Genomic DNA, 19,537 nt, shown 5'->3' on the forward strand with positions numbered 1-19,537 from the left:
CCCCCAGTGGACCAGGCTGCCCAAAGCCCCACAGCTTCACCATGTCAGAAGGCAGCACGCCGTTCCTCCTGCAGCTCCCAGTGAGTTTTTACCTTTGCTTCCAATCTGAAGACATCAGTGGCAAACGAAGCCCCAAAACGAGCCCAACCTCTTGGTCACAAAGACTTCAATCAGCAGCCAAAGCACAAGGATTCCTGACAGAGGTGTCCTCCTGCACCTTCTCCTTCCTACAGATGCTATTTGTCAATTATGTACGTAATAAAATAAGTACTTTTAAGAGCAAGGCAACACTTTTTATTTTTATTTAAAAAGGCCTTGATGGCAGGAATATAGTGTAAAAATCATTGGAAAAACTAAAAGGCATTGATACATATTGGAATATACACTTTTTACATAAATTACATTTATTTATTTATTCTTTCATTTGAGGTTCTTATTCGGTATTGAGGTCTAATAGTTAATAGGTCCTGGGATCTGGACATTTAGACCACCATAGTCTAACATGTACATGTTCATGGGCCATTGCTGAAAGAGAGGGAGAGAAAAAGAAGGCAGAAGTCTCTGTTAGCACATGACCAACAAATGCAAACATCAAATCTCTGACATGTTCAGACATGAGCAGTTGCTCCCACTTTCCAAATAAGATAAAAGAACCAACCCAAAAGCAAAACACCACCAGCAAACAAAAAAAGCCTTTTAAGACTGTATTTCTCTCACTTTTTTTTTTTCTAAGAAGCATTTAGTAACATCCACAACTGAAGCCAAGCCCTGAGGGAGGACAGGCTGAATGCAGCTCCACTGCTTTCATTTCCTACTTCTGTAGTTTAGATGTGCGCTGGAGCTCAGCGTTGCTCCTGGAATAAGGACTGAAGGGGGATGCTGGGTCCCACCAAGAGGCACACGGGGCCATGGGGCCACAATTACCTCCATTTGGGCAGGATGGAGCCCCATGGAGCACTGCTCCACTGACACAGCCGACAAACCCAGCAGGGAAGGGCAGCCCCAAAGCTGCATCCCCTCCTCCAAGCCCGGCCATGCCACTGAGCTTTATAGTGCTTGTCAGGAGGAGCACTGATGGTTAGAGAGCAAAGAGCAGCGTCCTGCTGCCAAAAGGCAGATAGTAAACCACTTAATATATGGAAGGCTTTACCACAAGTGAGATCTGATTTGTTGACGACGTAGACTCCATATTGGAAGAGGAGGAAGAGGAAGATGAGGAAGAGGAAGATACTGAGTTCCCTTCGGAGATCCTCTTCCTCTTCCGCTTGGGAACACCGCTGTCTTTTTCTGCAGGGAGAGAGGGAAAAAATGAGGTGGCCGTGCCCCACAAGCGTGGCTAAGGGGAGAACAGCCCAGGGAAGTGGGGGGTCACCATCCCTGAGGTGTCCAAGAGCTGTGGAGATGTGGCACTGAGGGATGGGGTCAGGGGGCATGGTGGGGGGTCGATGGTTGGATGTGGTGATCTCAGTCTCAGGTCTTTTCCAACCTTAATGATTCTGTGATTATATATCAGTGTGTATACATACATATATGATATACCCATGTATATGTGATATCCTATATGATATACCCATATTTATATATGCATATATAAAGTCTCTCATCTGTCTCATTCTACATCAGCTCAAACTGCAGGTTTGCCAGGTCTGTCTCCTCTCCCTAGCCACCTATTTTCATAAAATAAAAAGGATCCTAATTATCTCTAGAGCTGCTAATTCTGACACATTTGATTAAATGAAATTTATTGGGGAGGATGGGACACAGAAAAACACATTCAGAGGGATCACAGAAACCTTGTTTCCTTAGAAGCTCAATGGATAAACGACAGATGAAATTAAGGACTCTAACCAGTGAATAAATTGCTCGTGGTGAATAAATTGCTAATGGGAAAGGGACTGTTAAATCCTCCAGAACACGCTGAAAATTTGAGTCTAAGAGCACAGGTCTCTTGCCAGCTCATGGCAATACAGTCACCAAAATCGACAGGTTGCCTCTGAGCAGATGCTGAGTCTGACTTTTCATTTTCCAGGTCGGATCCTTCCCCTGGCCTTGCTGAGGGATGCAGGAGAGACTAATGCCTGCTCCCCATAGCCCCCATCCGTTTTGCCCATCTGTTTTCTCTGCCACACTGCAAGGAAAGTCACAGACACGTTCCAGCCCTTACCTGTTGGTTTGGCCTCAGTGCAGATTTCGGAAAATGGCCTGTGTAAGAAAACAGCATGTGGTCAGAGCCTGCAGACACCTTCCCCACCTCTTGGCAGGGAAGAAACCCCAAACAACTCACTGGGTCTCTGGGCCATCCCCTGATCTGACCCACGGCAGCCCCTGGTGCCAATGCCATGCCCTTCCCAACACAGTCATCTCAAACTGTGTAAGAAAGAGGGGATTAGTGGCTGAGCACCTCCTGTGGCACACACAGGCTCTCCATGGGTGTGCAGCAGCACGGTCCCGTGCTGGTGGCTCTGTGGGGACGCAGTCAACTGGCTGGAGAAACGGGGACAATACCTAATTAGTGCTCACAGATCTGGAAGAACTTACTGGAGCTGGTTGATAATCACCATCCGGATGCTCTCCCGTGCCTTCAGGATCTTCTCCAGCCGGTGGATGTCGTAGGTGTTAGGGTTTCGGAAAGGGATATCGTCCGGCAGCCCGGTGACCTCCACCGCATCGGGGCTGTCCCTGATGAGTTTATAGGGCACCATGATGGGTCGGTTCAAGCCCAGAGCTTCTCCTGTAAGGGCAGAGCAAAGGACATGAGGCTTCACCCCACAGGGCTTGTGACAACATCAACCTGAGGAGTGAGAGCTACAGAAGAAGCCACAGCTGCTGTGATGACCACAGGGCAGACGTGGGGCCGCGCTGCCGTGTTGCAGCCATGTCTCACTGAGCTGCTCCATGTCTGCCTGCCCAATTTTCTGCCTGCCTACAAGCTGCCAGCCTGCATTTCTCCAGCTATCAGCAGTTTTGGGGTGGTGATCACATCCAGCATGCTGTGTTTAACAGATCGCAGAATCATAGAATGGCTTCAGGAATCATTTTTTTAATTCCTTCATCCTACAGCAATGAAATATGACCATTTAATCACATGCAGCACTGCAAGTACTTCCTTCTGTGCAGCTTAAACCTGCTGTCCATTTCTCTTGGTACCCCTTTAACTCCTGCACTGTACAGAACAGCAAGAATCCCTCCCTCTTGTGCTGGTCACGGTCCTAAAAGCTTCTCTCACCTCCTCTTTGCCATCAGCTGGCTCTTTTCCCTTCTCTTTCAGTTACTTTTGGCTACTGGCTGCCCACAGATGCCACCAAACTGCCGCTGTGAGGCTGAGCAGCCACCAGGACTTGGGAAATAACCACTAAGTTGTCACTGCAAGGAGCAGCAAGGGGACAGCCCATGGGCTGAGCCAGTGACACCACTCAGGGCTGCGCATCCTCTCGCCAGCTCCTATTTCCCCCCAGTTCCAGCTGATATTCCTATTCCTTTTCCCAAACACCCAGCAGGCAACACAGGGAGCCCGCAGAGGGCACTGAACAACTCCCTCCCCATCCCAACAGGAAGGTCACGGTCCCACCTGCAGGAACGTCCCCAGGGCCAGGCTGCAGCAGGAAGAATCCCGTGCTGCGGCAGGCTGCCATGTGCTCAGCCTATAAATAGAGCCCCTCGGCCTAATTAATTTTAACTACGGCTGCTGTCAGCAAAAACAAACTCTCCCTGCTCAGCGTGCAGGCGGGAGGCTCACCGTATTTTTCATTGAAAAGCTCTTTCACTTGCTCTCGGAGAATCACCTTCTCTCCGAGCCTGTTGGCGTCATCCTCATCTGCAAAGCAAAAAGGGCAGCCAATTAAATCCCCCACTTCCTTCTGACCCACAGAGAAACCATCCTGCTGCCATCACGCTGAGCTCGAGGTGCTGCCCTGTCTGAGCACCGCTGTTCTCTGCCTGCACTTTCTGTATGAAGGAGCTATAAAACGCGGCCAGATCTGCGTCTGCTGCAAGCTGACATGGTTGAGAGCCTTTTACATCTACTTCGCAGTGCTGGAAATGACTGCAAAATATGCAAAGCAATGGAGACTCAGACCCCGAGTGCCACAAACGCTCCCCCAGGTGACATCAAGGACTATGATAGTGCTTTTATAGCCGGGTTCCTAAGTACAGTATTGTTTTATAATACGCCATATAATCAGCTTGGCTTTACTAGCTTTTTTAATTACCCTCATCATGCCAACCAGTTTCTTCTCTGTTCTCCTGTTTTAAACACCATGCCTGCACCAGGAGACCTCTCACAGCTACACAGCAGCCTCAAGGGGCTCCAGGACAAAATGAATGCGTTTGGTTCCTGCCTGCTTCGGTGCTTTGCCACCCACAGACACCACGGAGTGACCAAATGAAATTCTTCCATATCTGGCCATGGACAGCCGACCCAGCCCTGGGATACAAACCTCCTTCAATATGGGAATCACAGAGGCATTCCCACCAAGAACCGAGCTTGCCATGCAAAAAACAGGCACCTCTGCCCAGGGCCAAGGTGGGCACTGCAAACCGTGGCACAGCTAGCAAGGACCCGAGCATCTTCTGCCCACGCTCTGGGGCAATTTAATTTGATTGTGAGCAATCACACAGCCTGAAAGTTTGCTTTATGGACACACACGTATGGGTCCCTCCCTCCCTGCGTGGAGATGTGGCCCTTGTGGCACAAATCACTGCTGTGCTGCTGGAGAGCTGGGTGAGGGGCAGAAGCTCCATCCTTAATGCTCTGCACTCTCAGGAAAGCCTCCTCTTAGAGCTGCTGAGCCTGAAAACACTGGTTTCTTATTCCCAACGTGTTTTCCCACAACTAGGAAAAAAAGGGGAGAACTTTCTATGAAGCAACATCCGGGCCAAGGTGTGTTTCAAACCCAGAAACGGCAACAAAAGGAGCTTGAAATGAATGGAGCAAAAACAAATAAAATAGAAGAAACTAAAAGAAGCACCCCCAAGAACCTCTGATTTCCAGAGATGAGGCAGCTGCTGCAAGGGGCTGGCGGGGGGCAAACCCTGCGGGCTCCCTCTGTGACTTCCTTGTCATTTATGCTCAGTTTCTGGGATGTATGCAGACACCCATATGGATGTATAGATGGTAGCAGACAAAGAAGCATCAAAGTGACGTGTTCTCACTTGTTTCATTTTCCTCCCAGACTGACAAATGCAGAAGCTCTTTCCTTTCCACTAATGCTCCCTAGAGATCCAACGGGCCCAAACAGAATCCCAGGGTTTGTTCTGCCTTGTGGTGCCTTGTGCAATGGGCAGTGCTCCTCGATTCCCATCCAGGGGTATGTGAGTGCCGTGGCGAAGCTGGAACTGAGCATGCGTAACAGAGAAGCCAGAGAGGAGGCTCTGTGCCGTGGCACCGCTCCCAGGGCCCTGTGATCCCATCACCCCAGGGCAGGAGGGACCTCAGCCTGCCCTGACATTCAGGCATTTGGCTTTGGAAAATAATCAATGCCACTGAGGCATTTCATAGAGCCACAGAACCATTCTGGTTGGAGAAGACCGCTGAGATCACCAACAGCTGACCCACCCCCACCAAACCACTGCCCACGTCCCTCAGTGCCACATCTCCATGGTTTTCAAACACCTGCAGAGATGGTGACCCCACCACCTCCCTGTGCAGCTGTGCCATTGCAGCACTGCTCTTCCTGAGAAGAAATGTTTCCTAATATCCAAGCTGAAACCACAGTAGCATAGAACAGTTTGGGTTGGAAGGGAACTTACAGCCCACCCAGATCCAAGCCCTGTGCCATGGGCCTGGTGCCCCCCACTAACTCAGGCTGCCCAGGGCCCACCCATGAGCTGGGGCACCTCCAGGGATGGGGCACCCACAGGTTCTTCTCACTGTACCTCTGGATTAACACGCTAACATTACTTCAGGCTGTTCCACAGTGACGTGGGCTTAAATACAATCAGAAGCAGCTCCACCTATGCGTGTTTTCCAAGTGGGACTTGTGGGAGCAGGCACTAAGCATCCAGACACGTGGCCAGACGTGCAGAGAGGATTAATAACAACAACAGAACACTGTTAACACATACTGCATCATTCAGTTCTCGGCATCACAGGGAAAGAGAGGAAAAAATACCTGAAATTTGGGAGTTTTACACGTTTTCATTCGCACATTAAAATGCATTTCTTGTCTGCTACCATCTACGATGCATCAACTGAGCTACGTACCATTCAAAGCAGCGTACGCTTTTTCCAATGACGTTATCCGTCTAGGGGCTACAGCACAAGTTAAAAGAAGAAAACAAAAAGAGAGAAAGAAAAAGAGAGCAATGAGTGCTACAGCTTGGTTTCTTGTTCACAAACAAAAGCAAAACCCAGGGCGATGCTCTCCCTACAAAATTCCTCAGGTCCCAAGGCCTCGTGGGACAAAGACGGTGGAGGCTGGGTGCCACGGGCTGACTGGACTGTGCTCTGATTTATGACATACTCAATATCTGAGCATCCCGTGAGGTTACAGCGTGGGAGCCCGAGAGATGCACGGGAAAATCAGAGGTTGCAGCAGATGGAAAGCAGAGGGAATTGGGTTAGTTCTGCAGCAATGGGGGGAAATGGAGAAAAGGGCTCCCCAAGGAGAGGCTGAGCCTCGCTGCTGACTTCGACACAACAAGCGACATCAAAAAGAAATGGATTTCCTGGGGAAGAGCCTCAGCAGGGGGGCTGGGCCAGAATGTGCTGACAGTCCCACAAATGGTAAAGCCTAGGGGAAGGGTTGGGCAAGCAGGGGAGCACGTCCTGGTGGGCTGAGCAGAGATAAGAGCAACACGAAGCATCTCGGAATAGGCAGAGACATGAATATTTCAAGCAGGCTGGGGAAAGCCGAGGTTGCAAAATTCTGGCCAATGGTTTTTGGTGAATACATCGTGCAAGGAGGAAGAGATGCAAGCAAGGCACGCCAGCATGGGAAAGAAAAACCTGGGACAGGGATCAGGGTGCTGGGATGGAGCTGAGCACAGATAGGAGGTGAAGTCAGCCACCACTGTTATTAAAATGCATTGGTAATAAATCAGTAAAATAAACCCAAACACTTCCAGCAGGTGGAGATTTCAAGGTGCTGTTATTAAATCATGCTGATTAAGAAAGATAATTTACTTCCTTGCCCTGCTAATACACATGTGCTCAGCCAACCCCCAGGGTCACACCGCTGCCCTTGGGCACAGAGCATGAAACATGCCGGGGTGCAGCCATGACACAGCATGACCCCAAAAAACAGAGGTCTGGGGTGACTGAAGCAGGGTATGAGGCTGATGGGGAGCAAAGCAAGAGCAAAGCAAGCACAAAGCACAAAGGCCAGGATTAGCTGGGTGTTAGCACTGCCCTCTCAACGCAGGGATGCTGTGTGAGTTAATGGAAGAGAAAACAAGGAAATGAAAGGCAAAGTTCAAAGCAATCTGAAGCACAGAGGTGTTTAGATACAGGCTTGGAAGCTACAGAGTCATTTATCATACAGAATGGATTGGGTTGGAAGGGTCCTCACAGCCCCCTCTGCCCCACCCCTGCCATGGGTTGGCTGCCCCCCCAGCTCAGGCTGCCCAGGGCCCATCCATGGCCCGGGGAACCTGCAGAGAGAGAGCACCTACAGCTCTGGGCAGCAGTGCCAGGGCCTCAGAGCCCTGTGAGTAAAGAATTTCTTCCCAAACCAAATGCAAATTTCCCCTCTTTTCATTTAAAGCCATTTATACCATCATCCGCTTGGCGCTCCACCCTCAGATTCACATCACTAACCAGCTCAGAGGTAAACAAGCAATCATTCACCCTGGCTGAAGGGAAGGCAGAGCAGAAAGAAGGAGCACTCAGTAGCTCTGGTAGGGGTTAAGCACAGAGGCAGCCCTGGGACTGCAGCAATGGAGCCGTGCTCTGCTCCAAACACTGCGCACCGAGGGCTTTGCTCTCCTTTTTTTGTCATCAGGGGCTTCCAACGTGAGGCACATCTCATCAAAGTCCTGCAGAGGATGGTGCTCTCATGATTAAAAAAAAAAAAAAGAAGAAAAAAAAAAAAGGATGCCTGGATGTGTGGCTTTTTTAATTAAAGAACACTGCCTGCCCTACTTTATTAATTGGAGTATGGGAAATAATCTATCAGGGTGGTAGGGAGTTTGGGGAATAGGACAGATGGAGCTGGTGTACATTTTCAATCAAAGCACATAAAAATTAACATACAGAATGCTTGATTCTTTTTTTTTTTTTCTTTTTTTTTTTTTCCAAAGGCTCAAATGAAGCCTGTTTTGTATCTCTGTGCCTAGGGAAAGAAGAAAAGAAAGGATAAGTGCAGTGTTTATTGCACTGGAGCTTCACCCCATCACTTCCACTTCTGTTCTAACGCTGAAAGATTGCTCTGCTTTCAAAAAGTGTTTGTGAATTGGATACCAGTGGTGGGGGGAAAAGGAAACTGGAACAGAGAACACCCCATGGTACCCATGGGACACAAACCCAGGGGGAGCCCAGCTGGGTTTTGGCTGCTTTGCACTGCAGCCCCCATCGATGCTGACTACAAGGAGAGCAGGCACCTGGGTCAGCAGCACTGCGATCACAGCTGAACCTCCCAGAGCTGCTGGAAAGCTGTGCTGCAGGGCAGTGCTCACCTCCTGGGGACAATGGGGAGCACCCAAAAAACGGCCCGTTCTCACGAACACCCCATCTGCTGAGCACAGAGCTCATTGCACACACACAGCAGCCAGTCTGATCCCTGCAGCTCATATCCAGACAGAGCACCTCGCAGAGAAACAGAGATAATGTGCAGGGAAAGAGCACCAGCACTCAGACTGGACTTACATGCCTTCATCTGCTGCACTCAGAGAGTGGGATCCCCACAGAGAACAACGCACCCTGCAGCTCTGTGGGTATTTCCATGCAGGAGATGCACCAGACAGCAAACAAAATATCACAATGCAGCTTGAAGGCAAACCCCACCTCACCCAAGTGATTCAAGGGGAAAAAAAATGTTTATCTAAAGTTTCCTTTCTCCCTTAAAACATATATTTCTCACCTAACTTTTGGCAAGGCAATCCTCAAAAACACAACCTCCCTTATAATTCATAAAGTCATCTCCTGGGCTTTCCAGCTTTTCAAACCCACTGCAATGCCATTCTGTTTGGGAGTAACCATTGCTTTCATTTTAATGCTCCTCTGTGAAATAAAAGAGATTGCCATTGATTTTGTTGTAATGCCAAGCATGCACTTCTGCTGGTCTCAGTGCTACGTGGCAGGGCACCACTACAAGAGATGGAGGTGAAAGGAACATGACAGCCTCTCTTACATTTGAATTTCGTCTAATCTGTGGCTATTCATTTTGTTAAGGCAGATGAAAAGCAATCAATTTTAATGCATGGAGATACACAACCGTGTTACCACCCTCCACTGAGGCATACGGTGATGGAGAAGCAGGAGAGAGGTTAATTGCTGTCAGTGGGGCTTTTAGGGGGCAGAGACATTGTGAACTCCTCCCGAGCCCCCTCAGGTAAAACAACACAAAGATAAAACATCTTGGGTTTTGTGCTAGCATGGACAAACCCATGGAGCACACACTCAGCTAGGAAAGGAGGAAGAGAAATACTGGGCATTGAAAATAAAATCCAATTTTTCTACATCTCTATCTATCATACTGTGTTTCCAAGCCAGCTGGCAGGCTGAAGTATTTGCCTTCTGATATGCTCCTTTGTTAATGGTGTGATTTGTGTCAGATCAGTGTCTCTTAACGTAATTATCCAGATTATAGCAGGGGAGCAGGAAGACGAGATGAGGATGGAGCAGTGGTGCGTCCTCAGCTCGTTCCCATCCACGTGATTCCACTGAAAGCCAAATTCTGTCCCATTTAAGATCTGGCTGATGTGATGTGTGACCTCTGTGCTGTGCACCAAAAGATGGGAATCCTAACCCAAAACCCATGGGGTCGTGGGGCACCTCCACGTGGAGATGGCTGGGCAGGGAATGGGGACCATGCACTGCACGTCAGACAGACTGCTGCCGTCAGAGCCATCTCTGGAGTCTAACACCTTCCTGCAGTTCCAATGAGGCCATATAAATGTTTTCCCCTCTGTCAGATTTCTCTTGCCTAAATTGTGCCATCTCCATGGAGGCTGGCCAAGAAAATGGAAAGCCATCAATAAAAGACAACAACGCTTTTTGCACCCATCTGTGCTCTTCCTTTGGCTGTAATCACAGACACTGGAAACAAAGGCGGGTTGCTGGATGCACTTCCAGCAGCAGCTCTCTTTTTCAGGGAGCAATGGAGCAGCCATGGTGGGACACAGCAGTGGTGCAGGCCCACAGGTGAGCACGCAGCACTCCCTCACTGCTGAACTTGCCATCTGATTGCAACAGATATTTATTTTTATGCACTTTGTTAAGTGCAGAAAGCAGATTCCTGCCCTAGATCAGCTCTTTAAAAATGCTGTCATTTGAAGGAAATAGCAGCCGTGCACGTGGGTGAAGCTGAGCCCAGCTATTTCGGTCAGGGGAACGTTATCAAATGCATCAAACAAAACAAACATACACAAAAAAAACCCCAACAAAAAAGGAAACACAGGCAAGCAAGATCATAAGCAACCTTCCTCCAGCTGATAAAATTAGCGTGCCATTCACATCTTGCAACTCCCTGACCAGTAACAAACAGCAAGGCAAAGCACTGCTTAGGCAAAAAGGCACCATCTCTTACCGGGCTTAGGGATGAGTCCTTGGAAAGGCCTGTAAAACAAAGGAGGCAAAATGAAGATTTCATAGGCAACATCTTGAGTATACACCTGGGAAAACACTCAGCAAGTAATGGATGTGTAGGAAAATCTGTTTTTCCCCCAAGCTCCTCAAGCTTCTCCCACCTCAGGTCTCCAAGAGAAGCAGCACGGATGTCTCTGCAGAGGCACCCAGCACTGTTTCATCCCACTGAGCTGTTTTGGGGGCTGCAGCCCTGCCAGCACCACCCTGAGCACCTCCTCACCTCCTCCTTGGGCAGCGGATGGGAGGAGAGAGCCAAAGGATGCCACGCTTTATAGCCCACTCCAAACCGTTGGCTGCCAACTGAATTGCTGTCCCTGGGGCTGGAGATCTGTGTGGTATTTACCAAAGCTGTGCATTTCGGTAGAGGCATGGCAATCCCACGTCAGCCCCTTCCCCTTTCCCCTGTGGGGTGGCAGGCAGCCCTCGGGGCCGTACCTCGTCACCGTGAACTTGATTTTATCAGCTACAGCCAATATCCTCTCCAGGTTCTGTGAGCCAAAGGTGCATGGCTTGCGGAAGGGGATGCCGGGGGGCAGTCCTTCAATGATCACCGAGCCTGGATTGCTCTTGATCCTCTTGTATGGCACTTGTACGGGGTATTTAATCCCCAAGGCTTCACCTGGAAGAGAAGCAAGAGGTAAGCATGTGGGATGGCAGCGATGTAATTTTGACAGTGGTTCTGGCTCCATCCCTGTCCTCCCAAACCCCACTGTAGAGCCAGGTGAGCTGGGTCAAGGAGCAGCACATTCAGCCTTAACCATGGGGGTAATGGGTCCTGAGGCAGAGCTGGTGGGAAGGATGGAGAACCCAGAGCTGTTTGCCTGGGGACATTACAGTGGACATCACATCCACGCTCCGTCTCTCACATCTGGCTACAGGATTGAAGGGGAATGGCTTGAAGTTAAAAGAGAGGAAATTTAGGTCAGTTGTTAGGAAAAAAATTCTTTACTCTGAGGGTGGCAAAGCACTGGCACTGCTGCCCAGAAAAGTTGTGGGTGCCTCACTCCTGGAGGCATTCAAAGCCAGGTTTGATGGAGCCCTGGACACCCTGATCTGGTGGGTGGCAACCAACCTATGGCATGGAGCTGGAAGTAGATGATCTTTATGGCCCCTTCCAAGCCAAAGCATTCTATGATTCTATGATTTCCTTGCCATAATTGTACTGGTTTGTTAAACGATCACCTAGGAACATGGACAAGCCTCAACCCCATCTAGAAAATGAGATAATGACATTTCCCTGTCTTGCTTGATAACAGCAATTGTCCCTAACATCCCCCTGGCAGATGGGAAGAGCAGTGCCACAGAATTGCCTGCGGATCCCTTTACTCTCTTCTCAACATTCCCTACCTCCTTCCCACCATAGAATCATTAAGGTTGCAAAAGACCTATAAGATCATGCAGTCCAACTGCCACCCCTCCACCAGCACACCACTGACCACATCCCTCAGTGCCTCATCTCCACGGCTCCCAAACACCACCAGGGAAGTCTGTGCAGTCTGTGCCAATGCCTCACTGCTCTCTCTGAGAAGCAACTGCTCCTAATGTCCAACCCTGGTGCACCCAGCACAACAGCAGCTCCGGATGGGGAGATGTTGGGAGAGAGGGATGGGTAAGGGCAAAAAATCAGGGATGAGCCAGAGGGGAATGAAAGCAGCTAAAGCAGCTCCCACCCTGATTTCTCACCGTATTTCTTATTGAACAGGTCCTGGACTTGTTCCCGCAGCGTGTTAGCAATGTCTATTCTGGAAAGCCTGGCATCATAATTTTCTGTAAAATAAAGGAACAATTATGGACTTCTGCTGTTAAATTAAAAGGCACTCTGTGACTTTTAAGTAATACGATTTTCTAATTATAGGAAAGTCCTTATCTTGCAATTAGCTAATCTCTGGAGTAGGCCATTCAAAGTCCTTAAAAATAATCTAAACAGAAATATGTGGGTTTTTTTTTTCCCCCCGCCTGTTTGCTAAGAATAAAAGCTGCATGAAATCAAAGATTCAGTGGTGATAATCACCAGCGTTAAAATAAAACACACTCGAAAGCCTGACAAACCAAAACCCTTTCAAGGCCTCCATCCCTGGCTGAGGAGTGGGGCAGAGCTCACCCATCCCAAACCACGGGATCCTCATTGCTGCCCCTTTCCCTGCACAGAGATGCCCCAGCAGACCCTCCCCACTGGAGAGATGCACTGCGGATGGGAGCGGTGTTTATATATTAAAGAAGAAACCAAAAAATAGCCAAAGTCCAAATCTTAGAAGACTTGATGTGTCTCACAAGGTCAGATGGTGAGATAAGCAAAGCTGTTTAATTAGGGCTCCATTCAGAGCCTCTTGTGTGGACCCATGGCTGTGCACCAGCCCTCCATCTTCCCTTCGACTCTTTCCCCATCTCCTCCTCTCCCACCCTCCAAGCCCTGCAATCTCACAGCTCCTCCATTTCCACAGCGGTTCCCTTCAGAGCCCACCTTGGAAGCCCTGTCTCTTCACGGCATCATCCAGCAGTGCATCACCACAGTCGCTGGCAGCTGGGCAGGGGACAGAGAGCCATTAGCATCAGCAGTACCAAAGGGCCACGGGACCACCACGACTGCCTTTGCACAGGGCAAGAACAAGGTGGCACAAGACGTGCTGCAGGGACGTGCTCTCCCTCCCTTTCTACCCCATCACTAACAGGTCTCAAGCCCTACCTTTAGCTCCTGGGCTGTCCAAAGCCATCTCCTTAATGCCCTCTGCCAGCAGCTCCGGTCTGAATAACAGCAAGAAGCAGACACAGCGTGATCAGATCCCCATCCAGCAAAGCCATCAACGTTTTACTGCCCCATCTATCACTGAGGATAACGCTCCTACAGCAGCAAACCCACTAAACATATCTGGCTAATGCAATTTCAAAGCTCCTGCAATACAGCGGGGGAACTTCAGAAATAATTTTCATGCTGACAGCCTCTTTAGTGAGCCAATGTAACACTCCATGCGATAAGATTAAGCTTGTGACAGCTGAGTAGCTTAAATCAGCGCCTCCAAATTTGCATGAGATGTGGTCCCAACATTTCTCGGGGACAGGAAAAGCCTGCCTAACTGCTTTCAGTGTACAGAAAGTCATCGTTGTTTGGATAAAAAACCCTTAGAAATACCCAAAGATATTTTCTGTCCATCTCTGCTGGATTCTTTCCCCCACCTTCCAGGACAGCCCCTGCTCCTCATCACAAGGACAGCATCCATCCCGGTGCCTGTGGCATGCACAGATATGGATGGGCCTTGGATGAGCCACTGCACATAGGAAAGCTTCTCCTTGCCCCACATCTGGCACCCTGAAGTTTCAAGGCTTTGGCTGCTCCTAATTAAGCAAAATGACTGTAGGCGACCAAGTGATGGATACTGCCCAGGACACTGCATGGCTGCTGCATCCCCAGCAGCAGGAGTTCCAACCTGCAGCATCTTCCCATGGGATGGCCACTCCTCCTGCTCACCTTTTAATGACAAACTGAATGTTGTTGCTTGCTTGGAGGATCTTCTTCAGCTTTGCAATCCCAAAGCAGTTGGGACGCCGCAGCAGGATGCCCTCTGGCAAACCTACCACAAACAGGTCCTCAGGGTACATCAGGAACTTGGAGTAGGGAACTTTGACCGGCTCTGATATTCCTATGGCTTTTGCTGCACGAGAAACAGATCTCATTAGTCTGACACTGGATCAATGCAGCAGAGATATGGTACATCAGCATAAGTGGAAGAAGTCTTCAGAGAGTTTCTGGTTACCCTGTGCCCAGTAGGGATGCCCTGTGATGTGATAAAACCAGGTGGCCACCAAGTGTTTGCACTGGGGACTCCATTGCCGGGCCTCATTGCCGTCCCTCAGGCAGACATGGAGATGGGGGACACAGCTCCCAGTCCATCACTGTGCAAAGCCCACTGCTCTGCTGGCAGCTTGATCTGCAGCTCTTCCCTGCCCCTCCCCAAGAGCATCGTGGTCCTTCTCCTTTTCTCCCTTTACAGCCCAGGTTGGCTCTCACAGCTCTGTACTTTGGAGCTGGATGCACAGAGCTCAGTTTTCTCTTCCGTTTTCTCTCCTGCCCCCAGCAGCAGCAAAAACCTTTTGTCAGTTCACCAAAGGCACGTGTGACCTTGCTGAATTTTTCCCAAGTTAAGTAACCTGAATAAAAAGTAGCAGGAGGTAAAAGATATGTTTTCTCTGCACCTCCCAACGCCCTGCTAAACTTAATTAAGCTAGGAGACATCCTTAGGCACCGAAAGCAGGTAATAACCTGATTTTTGTTTATTATCCAGCAGACCTTTCTGTCTTTCTTTGTAAGGAAGGAGAAGGTGGAGGCATGGGATACACGACCCCAGGACGAAGCATGCCATGTCCCTGCAACCCACCAGCCCTCCTGGCCACCACACAGCCCAGTCGGATGGAAAATCCTCTTGGACGTATTTCAAACCAGTGCTGGGTGCACCCATCAGCCCCACTTCAGTGGGAGGAAGGCTGAAGGTCACCATGGCAATTCCTGGGCTGTGCCAGCACAAAGGCACTGAGAAAGCCAAGGGGAAGAGCTGCAGTAACGAGGCCCAGGGAGACTTCAAACGTGCTCAGAAGCCCGGCAGACAGTAAATGAACAAACTACATTGCACCTTTACTCAGCAACTGGTCTGGAAAGAGTAGGTGGCATTTCTTAGCAATTAGGATCTCCTCACGGCCGAAGCCAACACTTGGCATTACAAATGTGTTAATGACCAACCTACCGTATCTCGTGTTGAACAAAATTTCTACTTGTCTCCTCAAATGACTCAAAACATCCCCTATACCATCTGCAAAAAAATAGAAAAAAAAAAATAAAGGGATGCTCTGAGAAATCAGCTGCCTCCAGCACAGCACCGATCTCCCCAAGGAGGCAAAAAATAGAAGTGAATCTGGGCAAAAGATGCTACCAATGCAAGATGGGAGGAGAGAGACCTCTACTCATGAGTGGGTTGGCACCAGTGAGAGTCCCCCCACCAACCAGCAGTGCTCACAGTCTGAGCACCGAGTCCCCAAAATACAGAGGTGCATCTCTGCACGGAGGCTGAGTTCTTCACAGATAACGCAGGCAGCCCACCAAACACAGCTGTGTCCATCAAACCTCCCAAAGCCTTGCAGCTATTGGAGGTGCTCCAGGTTCATCAGAACCTCACCTGATCCCTCCATCTGTTTCTCTTCGTGTCGTTGCTCCTCACCAGGCCCCTTCTCTGTCCCTGCCAAGGAAAAAGAAGGGTTAGCAGTGGCCAGCACCAGCAAAATCAGACCACGTATCAGCAGGAACCCTCTGGGTCACCCACAGGCACAGGTTGGGTCTGGCAGTGCCATGCCTTCCCCCAGGAGCTCGGTTCATGCTATGGCAGCCCCCAACGAGCACCACCTGCTTGAGCTCCGAACTGGACTCTGTGAGAAGGTCCTGACTCCATCACCTTGGCTCGTCACCCATTGCATTGGATGACCAGTCTCCTGGATACGTAATTTCCATTACCTGCTACTGCATCTAGGATGTAGCTCGACTCCTCCGAGGCCACGTGCGCGGTCACCTGGTCATGCAACTCATCTGAACCGGGCGATCGATCTGCGGACAACAGCATGGGAAGCTTTGGTCTCAAGAAGGGCACCATCCCTCCAAAGAGTTTCAGAGGCAGGTGGCCCAACAGCAAGGGCTGAACAAAGAGCATCCTCAGCCTGGGTGCCACAGCCTCCCACAAATGCAGCCCATCTCTCTCAGACCCAAGGGGAAAAGTTTCACCTTAACCTCTACAGCATGTGAAGAGCAAAAACAGCCCTGAATTATTTAATTGGCTTAACTCCATGTGAACACTCAGTTCTGGCTTAAAAAGTTAATGCTGCTTGACTTAACTACTCCACCTTGAGAACAGCATTCCACTAATGCCGCCTTCCTCCATGAAATGACACCTCCTGAAGTTTCCCTTATGTATATATGTATGCCCTCTCAATTTAAGCCTGCATCCCCTAATACCGGACTGCCCAACGCCCTCGAAAAGCTATTCAAATTTAGTTTTAAATAAACCTTTAGCTAGTTTAAATACTTCAATCGGGTCACTTTTTAATCATCTTCTCGCAGGATAAATAATCCAAATTTCATCAATTTCTTCTTGCACCTGAGCACTTTTCTATTAATCATCTTCATTGCCCTAAGCTGTACTCCCTTTGATTGAACTGTATCTTCAAATAAGGTAATAAAAAGTGGACTCTGGACTTCAAGTGTGATCTACCCAGTGCTGGAGAAGTGATAACACCTCCTCCTCCCACACGCTGCCAGCTTGCCATGCATTAACTTTCTTCTCTTCCACGAGCTGCCAAGTTGAAAATTAAAATGTTTGATCTACCGCCATACTTTGCTCCTTCCCTTCCTCTATGGTAACCATATGTTAAATCCATTCCATGATAATCCTGGAGAGACTCCCAGCATGCCCCTGTATTAATGGGATCGGTGCATTTGGGTGCAATTGAGACTGCAGCAATTTGGGTGCCACGAGATAAGCGCAGATGCAGTTGGACAAGTTGGACAGGGCATCACTGCTGCCCGCAGCATCACTTGCACTCAGGCTCACTGGGAGTCATGTTGCTGCCCTAATTCTGCTGAGATGATTAATTGATGGTTGGAAAGCACACTGACAATGCAAAGTGCTACCTATCCACTCATTAAACCCTAAGGACAGCCCTACCATTTGGTGTGATACCCAGGTCTGGTAACTGCTCTAGGCACGGCTGCTTCTCCAAACAAAACCTGGAGAAAGAAGCAGCAGGGAGTCGGTGCCCACCTGGAACAGTGATCTGAATGATGTCCAGCTCATCTGGCTCGATTTTGATCTGTCTGATCCCACCCAGCTCTCCTGAGGTACCTGTAGGAGAAAGACAAGCAAAGACAATCTCCAACATGAACCAGAGACACTGCCTCTGCACACCTTGGTGGGCAACTGCATCACCCATGAGCCAGAGGTCAGCAGCTCACTGAGCACCTCGTATTTCCTGGGATGGCACAGAATCCCCCCCAGCAGCAAGAGAAAACGAATGATTCCTCACCTGGTTCACAGCTTTCAGGAACACCACATTTCTCTGACCTGGAAGGGAAAGGCAGATGAGAGGTGCTAATGGAGCAATCAAAAGGAAAGCTTTAAACCCATGCGCGTGCACTGGACCCATCCCAGGGGCTTTAACAGCCTCAGACCTTGCAGACTCCATCACACTGCAGCACAGAGCAGTGCATAAAGCCTCATTACAATGTGGTTACTCACGGAGAAAAAGCAAATAGAGAGAAAGGAAAAAGTCAATTGATTTGGTAAATATTTATTCTGCCCAAAGCTTTTCTCCCCTGGATACTGGGCACTATCCCAAACTTGTGTCTACAGTTAACTTCACATGCTTAGAAATTTATGCAAGGTGTTCAGCATCCAAATTAGATTACTTTTCATTCTCGGGATGGATATTCTCTCTGTCTTTCTTAAACAAGAACAACTGCTTTGGCAGTAAAGGACAGAAGGAACGGCACTGGAGAGCCACAGTGCTGGTGCTCTGAGGGAAAGGACAGCCCTTCTGATGCAGCTTCACATCTGTGCTGGCTCGGGGGGGTAGGGGGGTTAAAAGCACCCCACCCTCACCTCAACCCACTCAACAGCATCTGAATTCAGGCAGTGCAATAAATTTGTTGTAAGGACAGATCTTAACTGGGCAAAGAGGATGTCCAGGCCTGTAAGTACAGTGTGTGCCACACTGGAGCTGCAGGAAGGGCTTCCAGCTCTCCCAGGTCAGGTGAAAGGCAGCCTTTCAGAAGATGCCCTCCCCAAGTGCAGTGCAGTGCACTTCCCTTTGCCCTGCAGCATCTGGCACTGCCCCAGACCAGACTCTGACCTGGGTGGACCACAGGTATGGAAACGCTGTGCTCCTACTGGGAACAGAGCTTTCCTCATTGACAGGAAGAACAAAGCAGGATTTGATTATTTGTCAAGTACACATATGGTTTTCCTGCAGATATGTGTTATCGAGGTACTGGGAGGGTTAATTTCCACCTGCAGGAGGGCAAAGCAAGGTTTGCACCACCACCACCACAGCAAGGCACAATTCCCTTTGCAACCAAGAGAATGAGAAAAGCAGGGCATGTGGCCTCACTCAGCTTGCACCCACACAACACAAATAGGGACCAACGCACATCTATACACACAACCAGGGTAGATCTGACAGATTCTGAAGGGACCTCAGGTGATTCTGCTGCTTGTACCGAATTTAGGCCAGCAGAAGGTCAGCCCAGCCCAGCATCACCGTGGGAAGCACTACCCAAACCTGGCTGCATACAAACTGCCCCTACAACACCTACTTTTCTCCCATCATGTCTTCTGCAGTGGTTTGTCTGCCCCATGCAAACCCTGCCTGGCCTCAGCTGCTGAGATGGGGCAGGAGCAGCATCAGCAAGGTGGGACAAGGATGCTACTGCAGAAATGTGCCACTCATTTTCTACCCCTCGCTTTGCTCAGCACCCTTCTGTCTTTCTGCCTGCTTGCTTTCGGTCACACTGATTGAACTGCACTGTGAGATCTCCCGTGGCAAAAATTAAGAAGCGTCCTAATTGCAAATGTTAACAAATGAACAGAAAAATGAGAAGCCTCAGGCCAGACTTCAGCCCTGCAGTGTGCTTGGGGGAGATCTGCAGCACCAGTTTCCCCTGCTCACCCCCAAGGATGGCGTGTTTGATAAGGGCTGTGAAGCACTGCACAGGCCGTACAGAGAGGTGGGAGATGCTCCACCCCTGCAGACACCCAAGGTCAG

General features: G+C 49.5%; 1 protein-coding gene across 1 annotated transcript in view; it reads right to left on the reverse strand.

The window, feature by feature from the left end:
• Positions 1 to 450: 450 nt before the first annotated feature.
• GTF2IRD1 (GTF2I repeat domain containing 1) overlaps positions 451 to 19,537 on the reverse strand; it is a gene marked incomplete at its 3' end in the record, with an annotated part of 36,660 nt that continues 17,573 nt past the window's right edge. Inside the window, 17 exon segments of the mRNA XM_079545118.1 lie at positions 451 to 525; positions 1,151 to 1,287; positions 2,165 to 2,202; positions 2,539 to 2,731; positions 3,737 to 3,814; positions 6,203 to 6,250; positions 10,686 to 10,714; positions 11,180 to 11,363; positions 12,428 to 12,511; positions 13,206 to 13,265; positions 13,428 to 13,486; positions 14,208 to 14,391; positions 15,478 to 15,543; positions 15,907 to 15,966; positions 16,239 to 16,328; positions 17,539 to 17,619; positions 17,801 to 17,838. Coding sequence (XP_079401244.1) covers positions 451 to 525; positions 1,151 to 1,287; positions 2,165 to 2,202; positions 2,539 to 2,731; positions 3,737 to 3,814; positions 6,203 to 6,250; positions 10,686 to 10,714; positions 11,180 to 11,363; positions 12,428 to 12,511; positions 13,206 to 13,265; positions 13,428 to 13,486; positions 14,208 to 14,391; positions 15,478 to 15,543; positions 15,907 to 15,966; positions 16,239 to 16,328; positions 17,539 to 17,619; positions 17,801 to 17,838 — 1,504 coding nt within the window.

Source organism: Tetrao urogallus (assembly GCF_951394365.1).
Source record: "Tetrao urogallus genome assembly, chromosome: 20".
In the NCBI taxonomy this organism is placed as follows: Eukaryota; Metazoa; Chordata; class Aves; order Galliformes; family Phasianidae; genus Tetrao; species Tetrao urogallus.